The following is an 8,602-nucleotide window of genomic DNA, read 5'->3' on the forward strand; positions in this document are numbered from 1 at the left end:
GGCTTCGAGTAATTCGCGAATATTTAGTAGGTAAACTCCAAAGCTCGGAACGAATCATCGCAGTCATGTTATAACCTTCGCATGCCTTGTAGAATAATATTCGTACTTGTGCGAAGACTTCGAGTAATTCACGAATATTTAGTAGGTAAACTCTAAAGCTCGAAATGAATCATCGCAGGTGTTTTATGACCTTCGTATACATCTTAAACCGATATTCGTACTTGTGCGAAGATTTTGGGACAACTGCGACTATAGTAACCCTACTCAGATTCCGAGATTCGTTATAAATCATCGTAGGCGTTTTATAGCATTCGCATACATCTCGCGATACTACCTTACTATACGCGAAGCTATAGATAGAATTGTAATATCTAACTATAAGATATCGCATATATAGGAGAAAGTTCGCACGCATATAACGACTTACTCATCGCGCATATGGCAGAGTCTTCGCACGTGTTAAAGGAGTGTAGTCTACTAGACGCGATCGTATAAACACCTAGTGTCATTTTTTGGTAGTGTTCGGTCCTATGTAGCTAGTTATCGCACCTGCACGGGAGCGTTCGGACGCACCCTGCGAAGATAACCTACCTTACGCGATCGTATTAACAGCTAGTATTGTTTTTAGTAGTGTTCGGTCCTATGTAGCTAGTCATCGCACCTATCCGGGAGCGTTCGGACGCACCNTTGTCCTGGTCTTTGGCGGTCGAAGTGATGACGTCCAAATCTTGCTTGCTTGCTGAGTTCTTGACTTGATCACCAAGGTTGGTAATACGAGCGAGTTGTTTCTGAACGTCAAGGATCTTGTCCTCTGTTGAAGTAACCCGACCGTCAAGCGCTGTAATTTGAACACCGATGGTCGAATCTTCCAATTTTCCACTCAATCGGCTAACAGTCTGTCCGAGTGAGGTGACCGAATCTTTTGTGGCTAAGCCCTCACAGACCTTTTCCACCACTTGGACTTGATGAGGTAAAGTCGAATCATCCACCTTCGCCGAGATCTCCTTCTTGAAATGATCGAAATCCTCCTTCTTGGTGAATTTGCTAAATGTCTCCTGGACGTTTTCGATCGTGGGACACTCCAAGAACTTTGCGTCAGTCAAATCGCGGTGTGCTTTTGCGTCTCTCCGTTCTTGCATCATGATCTGCAAGACGTTGCTCTGCCTCTCATGTTCTTGTTCCATGATGCTGAGACGGGACGTTTTAGGATAATGGACGAATCTGGCTCAAGAAAGGGCGGATCTGACGGGAGAAGTTGGCTTTTGTGTTTGGTAAGAGGGACGGAAAAGAGGAACCGACGAGATTGATGAGATGGACAGGAAAGTATGTCACATGCAATGACGTTTTTTCTTTGCAGACATCGAGGAAAGTGCTGCTGATATAGCGAATTGGAAGGAGCACAAGCACGAGCACGGGCTTCGCATGACGAGCATTCCGTGGTAAGGCAATACTACAGAGCATGGTTTATGCGCATCGATAGACTACCTTACGACATTGTTGTCTTTAGCGAGTATATCTTCGGCACTTGACAAGTGTTGTAACGGTTCTGAGGATTATAGTACACCAAACCGTCACGGTCTTTCTTCTTGGCGACCAAATTGGAATAAAATGTGATAATCCATCGCTCCTTCCACGCACACCGATACAGAGCGCACCGTCACTCAAGCTTATCTTTTGTTGATCTCTATAACAAGCATGAGTTTCTTTTCAATGGAGCTTTTGTTCGCTTTTTCTGATTTTGCTTCACCTATCTACAGCATTTGACAATATTCTGAAACACACCTTCCAAGCATGTGTCTATTTTGCGTCTTGTCGTCGTTGCATCGTAAGTAGATTTGTTTAATAGCCTCATAATGGTGGTCGAAATCAAAAGTCACAATTCTTGCGTCAACAGAGCCAATTCTTATTGAGACTACCATCAGGAGGCTACCGGCTACGATTTTTAAGATGTTGAGTGCGATTTGCTGCAAAGTTACCCAAAATGTCGGAATAATGTGTTACACTTTCGGTGTCAGAAAAGCCCACAACGTGGACTCGAAGCAGTAATTAGAAAGCAAGCCGAATTCATTCGGGATCAAGCAGAGATTAATGAACAGCATGGAACAAGACATTAAGAGGATGTGCAGAGTCTATAAAATGAAAGATAGGTGTCTACGCAGCATGCTAATGAAGCGTTCACATAACTGGACGACGAAAGAACCGGGTAGTTATGCATGCAAAGGCTACTTAAACGAAAACAATAGCTACGTTATGCAGAGTATAGGACTATTAGTAAGCAATTAGAAGACATAAGGCCATCGGGTTAATAACACCTATAATGTATAGTTAAGCCCTTAGAGGGTATCGTTATATGCATAGTAGTATTAGCACCCTAGTTTGCTCTATATGTATTACTAACCTAATGACCTCCTTTCTACGACTACTCTTCGCTCTTATTTTATGTCTCCGAAGCATGCTAATGAAGCGTTCTTATAACTAGCATACATGGCCGGCCGCCTAAGGACAGGGTTACCTATAGCCACCTTAGACAGGGTTACCGCCGGCCGGCTAGCGCGCGGTCGGCTAACTATATAGGCGGCTAGTGCTAGGGTCTCCCCCCCCCCCTGTCCGGCCTACCCTAGGGAGGAATGTAGCTACTAGACAGAAACCCTTATAGCCGCTAACCTACTACACTACCGATATATTCTGCAGCTATTAGCACTATAGCACCGTAGCACTACTACCGCCGCCTCTAGAAACGACTAAGTACTTCTGCAGTGACCCTGTCACCGCCGTCGGGCTAGGAGAATTAAACTACCCGGCGGTTAAACCGAGCAGTTAAAACACCCGCCTTCCCCTTTAATAACCGGCACTAGGCTAGTTAAATTAATGGGGGAGGTTAAAGACAAATCTAGGCAACGACGGGCTTACGCTTAGCGGACGACGAAAGAACCGGGCAATTTTGCATGTAAAGGTTACTTAAACGAAAACAACATCTACGTTATGTAGAGCCTAGGACTGTTAGCAAGCAATTAGAAGATATAAGGCCATCGGGTTAATAACACCTATAATGTACAGTTAAGCCCTTAGAGGGTATCGTTATCTGCATAGTGGTATTAGCACCCTAGTTTGCTCTATATGTATTACTAACCTAATGACCTCCTTTCCACGACTACTCTTCGCTCTCATTTTTTCTTTCTAGTCATTCCAGACGTCGAGGTCCTCATGAGATCTGGTGATGAGCTTGACTGATGGAATGTATCTCTGTAAGAGTATGTTCTCCGGTTCAAGGACCTTTTTCGGTAGAGGATCGAGAATATATACACATTTGAGACGAAGCAATAGGAAGACTACGCTTCAAGGTGGATAAAAGCATCTTGACAGAAGTTGCGTGCTGCACTGGTTGCATACACACCGAATGAGCAGACCTCCAGTACAGAAAACTTTCTCAAAGCTTTCGAAGCATACGTCGATCGTCACCGTCGTGAGAGAGATCAATTCGTGACTGGCATGGTCAAAATGTGGGAATCACTGCGCGGCCTGTCAGAAATTGCGAATTGAGAGTCATATCGCACATGAAAAGCCTCGGGAGAATTTTGATTGCTACTTGGTAGATATGATTCTTCTCAAGTTCTCTGAATTGAACAACTTCGAGGCTTCTCCTATGGTAGTACGTCCTGCTACTGTAAGATAAGAAAGAAAGGTCAAGTGCAAAAGATGTAAATGTCTCATAGACAAAGAAAAAGCTTCATGGCGCATATAGGAACATATTGTGCTCGACATGAGAAAAACAAGTAATTATTCAGTAGTGCGAGAAAGGGGATTTAGGTACATCATCTTCTTTGTGTCGTCAACTCGTCATCTGTCGCTCTTTCCTTATTGTTCTTGAGTCGAATTTTGACATGTGATCAATCAACCATCGCTCCTTCCACGCATATTGCTGCAACGCGCATTGCAATTCGAACTTCTCTTCCGTCAACTTCCTCTTCCTTACATCAACCAACTCAACACGACAGATCCGCCAGCGACTCTGGCAGATTTCGACAGGCAATCGTCAGCCTTCACGCCTTCATCATCAGTCTCCGTGCACGCAGACATGGCAGCCAGAATTCCAAAGCTGGAGCCTATGGACGAACCACAACCAAATCCCGCCCATGATCTCGATCAGGTCCCCGCACAAGACTTTGTTCCAGTCGTCATACAAGACTTCGGACACGCCCCTATCCACGACTTCGGACAGGCGCCTGCACAAGATCCAGCCCCCCAGCCTTTCCCTGGACCTGCCCAGATCCCTGCTCATATTGCTGGGTATCATCGAGACATCATCCTCCCTGCACTTGTCGAGATCAGTGGGGCCATACGCAATCATGATCGAAGACTCGACAACTGTGTTACCAAAGCAGACGTCGAGACTCAGAGGGCTTTTGATGTTTTGGAGAGAAGGACTATGAGTCTCCTGAAGGAACTCACAATCGTCAAGAGGGACCTGGTTCAATGCGCTGCAGAATCTTACACAAGGTTCAACGAGTCAGAGAGGGACAATGCTTCGCTGCTGCTTCGTGTCTCAGCCTTGGAGAAGTTGAGCTTGGAAAGAGGTCACGATCCTCGACTTCCACCCAGACTTGGAGACGAAGTACAAACCTCAGACAAGCCAAGTGGACACCCAGAGAACCCGATACAGATCTACGACGACGAGGGAGAGTCAAACTTGGACGATGAAAGAGCCGACAAGACGAAGCCGCCGCACAAGACCTCGCCATCACTCAAGAAAGAGGGACGCATCCCAAAGCAAGAGCCTGTCCGTACCGACATCAACGCCTCCATCCTTGAACATGATCCAGCTTTCGGTGTCATTAACAACACCGCCACTGTAGAAGAACTCAAGACAGTCCAGACCGCCATCGATGAATCCGCCAACTCGCCACAGAAACTTGAGATCCGCATGAACCAGCTCGACCTTGGAACAACAAACAACCACCACGATTTGACTCGCCATGTCGACTACCTCCATGGACAGATCCAGGGGCGCAAGGTTGACCACCGAGCTCACGTTCAGAGTATGGACCACTCGAAGGAAGATTACTCTCAAGCCATTGAGTCCATCATGGATCATCTCGGAAGCAATGATGTTTGCACCAACATTTCCATCGCTTCGAGCAACAACAGAGAAGACATGGGTTCGAAGGACCTGACAGACAAATTTGAAGCCAACGATAGAGACGTGCAAATCTCGGCTGTCAAGGAGGAAGGAGTTATGGAGGATGAAGGGGTGACTGTCCAGCGTCAAGGAGGCAGCGCAGACACCGGTGTGATGTCAGAAACCATGTCATCGGGATCCTGCAAGAGATCAGCTGTGTCAGCTCCTGGTACACCACCTTCAGGAAAACGCCACTCCAATCTCACCATCTGATAGGGCGCACAGGATATGGAGAAGAGAATGTTGCAATGTCGGAGAGAGGCTTCAGAGTGTGAGATAAGGCCGAAAGTCGGTGCACGCAATGTGGACGTGTCTCTAACATTGATGAACCCAATAATTGTTTTGTCCAATCGCTCAATGGTATTCGCTAGTTAGCTTCAACAGAGATCGAAATACAACGGCTACAAATCTATCATACATGAATGGCATCTGCAGCTCGGAGGATCGGTAATCAGTAGTCTTGCTCGAAAAGAAACAAGGTTGAGATCCAGACCGAGAAGAATGCATGCTTTGTTGCTGGATGTGACCGTTACTGGGTGGGATCTGGACTTGACTATTAGCGGTCTATGTGAGAGACCATCTCGAGGCAACCAATTGGAAAACACATTGTAAAAGGCTATGATTCTGTCACGTTTCCATAACAGTCTCAAAGTGCGAGAATTTGGCCTTCTCTCGCTCCTCAATCTCTCCTCCCTTTCCTCGCCAACTTCATCATCACGCAGAGGAGGCATTCGATTCCCAACGTCTCTCGCAACATCTGGTCTTTCCTGGCGTCTGTCTCTATTCTCATCCATAACCTTCCACGTACATCAGAACATTCGGGACGATGATTCGATATAAAACATATCCACTTCACCACTCCTCCGACCCGGAAAAGCAGCACCACTGTTACAGGCGCTTTAGGCCCCCGAGACAGATGTACGCCTACCTCTAGGACCATCCAACTCTTGCTGATCAATCTCTAGCGTCAATCATGTCGTGCGGAATACGGACTTCGGCCACTTTCAAGATCGCTGCCATCAAAGAGCAGATCACGGCCAAGGAAGAACAGATCACGGCCGAGGAAGAACAGATCGCCGAACACCACAAGAATATCGAGGCCATGAAAGTTGGAGTCAAGACTTTGAGGGATGAAGAAAAGGTGGAGGAAGAGATCAGAACTGAAAAGAAGCAGAAATTTCTGGCCTGGCTTGAGGGCGTTCGGCCCCCCCCTAGTATTTGTAGCAGGATGTATTGAAATTGGGGAGGTCAAGGAGTCTTGTTGTCGTCTCAGGATCTTCCTGTACTATCGAAGATGTTGAAAGTGTGATGATCATCTGTACATCGGTTTCGTCAAAGCCCGAGAAGATCGACTACCATCAACCCAATATCTTTAACTACTGCTATCACTGATATGATCCCTTCGCGCTGCTGCTTTCTCATCGGCAACCGACTTGGGAATAGCCGACATCTTGAATGTGGAAGCATCACTCAGTAGATGTGTCATTCCCAAACTTCTGAACAATCGTTGTTAAAAAAGATTGGCAGCAAGATAGAATTACACCTCGTCCGCCACCGGTGATGTCAACCGACTCGATCAAACGACTAAAGTTGAGAAGAGGATACTGCCGCGATTTACATGGCTTAACTAAACATATTCCTATTTCGCGAAGTCTCCTGACGATTCAATGATTCTTCCCAATGGAATTGCGAGAAGGCCAATCAGTGGATTGAGTTGAGAGTGTCTTGCTCAAAGCTTCAAGGATTTCTTCAAACAAAACAGCACCGGAGATATACAGTGAATGACCTTTCTTCCCGTAGATCATCGCATTTATTGTAGAACATCCGCATGCCTTTTGCGATGACGACCTTAGTTGTGCGAATATCCCGTAACACTACCAAAGTAACATCTTTCTACGTCTTCACAATCATCGCAGCTACATCATGGTTCTTGTATACGTCTTGCGAGGTTAACCGTGCTTGCGCGAAGACTTCGCGGGACTTGCGACTATATAGTAGGTAAACTCCAAAGCTCGGAACGAATCATCGCAGTCATGTTATAACCTTCGCATGCCTTGTAGAATGATATTCGTACTTGTGCGAAGGCTTCGAGTAATTCGCGAATATTTAGTAGGTAAACTCCAAAGCTCGGAACGAATCATCGCAGTCATGTTATAACCTTCGCATGCCTTGTAGAATNTGCTGGATCTGTGTTTTGTACATGTCCTGGTTCCTCGACATGGTTTCGAGCATTTTGGGCACATCCTTAACGAGATCGACGCGGACCTTGAGACCTTGGACAACGGACAACACATCTTCGAGCTTCAACGCGGTGTTTTGGACCGTGAGGGAATAACTTTGCAGATCTGCAGGCAACATTTTGAGAGGTTTCATGGCGCTCTCGACAAGGCCAACCCTGACTCTCACGCCTTCCACATCCTCGGAGATGCTGGTTTGATTTCTGGTCAAGATCTGCATTTCCAGTGGAACACTGTCCAGAGTCTTCAGACTGGATTCAACATGGCCCACCTTGGCTCTCATGCCTTCCACATCCTTGGAGAGGCTAGACTGTTTCCCGGTCAAGATCTGCATTGCCAGTGGAACACTGTCCACAAGACTCAGTCTGGATTCGACATTGGTCAGCGTTTTCTTGATTTCCTCAATGCCATTCTTTTGTTGGGTCTGAAGATCTGCTGAGACATTGATGCTTGCAGACAAGCTTTCGAATGAGCTGATTGCCTTGGTCGACACTGAAACTTCTGCTGTCATATCCTTGATTCGCAGAGCCTGTGCAGCGATAGTCTGCTCCAGTGACGCGACACTCTCGTTGATTGTCGAGATCTTGCTGTTGTATTTCTCCAAATCTTCCTTTCTGGCAAGTTCCAATGCATTCATCCTGGTCTCCATGTCTTTGAACTTCTGCATGTCCTTTTGGTCTTTCTCTGCTTGGGTCCGACTGGCTTCATCTTGCGTCTTGGTCAATATCTTGAATAGGCGTACTAGGTTTCTCTGTCGCTTCAAGAGGTTTTCTTCGACATTCCCCAAAGCTTCGCCGGTCACCAAGCCTGTGATCGTCGTCTGCAGCTCACGGAGACTTGTTTGAAGCTCGCCGAACTCGAGGACCGAGACACTTTCGACAGAAACCAAGCTTTCGAATTGGGATTTGAGGCCCCTGAACGCGTTGGTCAGAGCTTCATAGTCTTTGACTGCAACACTTTTCTTCACGAAGAGATTCAAGTCCTTCTGGATGTCGGCAAACTGCTGCTTGGTTGTTGAGTTCTTGACATTCGCTTCGAGTTGCGAGACTTGGCGCTCTACGGAGGCAAGTTGATTGCTCACTGCTGGATCCTTGAGTCGTCCCTGAACGGCCAAGATATTTTCCTCTGCTGAAGAAAGGCGGTTGTTGACAGAAGGATCCTTCAGTTGTTCCTGAAGGTTGGTGATGCG

The 8,602-nt window shown here is 46.6% G+C and overlaps 3 protein-coding genes across 3 annotated transcripts; 1 reads left to right on the top strand and 2 right to left on the bottom strand.

Annotated features, from left to right (window-relative positions):
- Positions 1-592: 592 nt before the first annotated feature.
- M438DRAFT_385839 (uncharacterized protein) lies at positions 593-1,218 on the bottom strand (the record flags this gene model as incomplete). Its single annotated transcript, XM_029908978.1, has 2 exons — positions 686-1,218; positions 593-612 (listed from the first exon to the last, which is right to left on the bottom strand). Exons 1-2 carry the CDS (start codon positions 1,182-1,184, stop codon positions 593-595), a joined length of 519 nt encoding a protein of 172 aa, XP_029756523.1. The 5' UTR covers positions 1,185-1,218.
- A 2,857-nt stretch (positions 1,219-4,075) lies between these two features.
- Positions 4,076-5,389, top strand: M438DRAFT_338876 (uncharacterized protein; the record flags this gene model as incomplete). The annotated part of the gene is made up of 1 exon (XM_029904161.1): positions 4,076-5,389. The coding sequence occupies one exon, from the start codon at positions 4,076-4,078 to the stop codon at positions 5,387-5,389; it is 1,314 nt and encodes a 437-aa protein (XP_029756524.1).
- A 1,938-nt stretch (positions 5,390-7,327) lies between these two features.
- M438DRAFT_358793 (uncharacterized protein) lies at positions 7,328-8,080 on the bottom strand (the record flags this gene model as incomplete). Its single annotated transcript, XM_029907289.1, has 1 exon — positions 7,328-8,080. One exon carries the CDS (start codon positions 8,078-8,080, stop codon positions 7,328-7,330), a length of 753 nt encoding a protein of 250 aa, XP_029756525.1.
- Between the last annotated feature and the right edge of the window lie 522 nt (positions 8,081-8,602).

The sequence above is a fragment of the Aureobasidium pullulans genome (assembly GCF_000721785.1).
Source record: "Aureobasidium pullulans EXF-150 unplaced genomic scaffold scaffold_25, whole genome shotgun sequence".
Classification (NCBI taxonomy): Eukaryota; Fungi; Ascomycota; class Dothideomycetes; order Dothideales; family Saccotheciaceae; genus Aureobasidium; species Aureobasidium pullulans.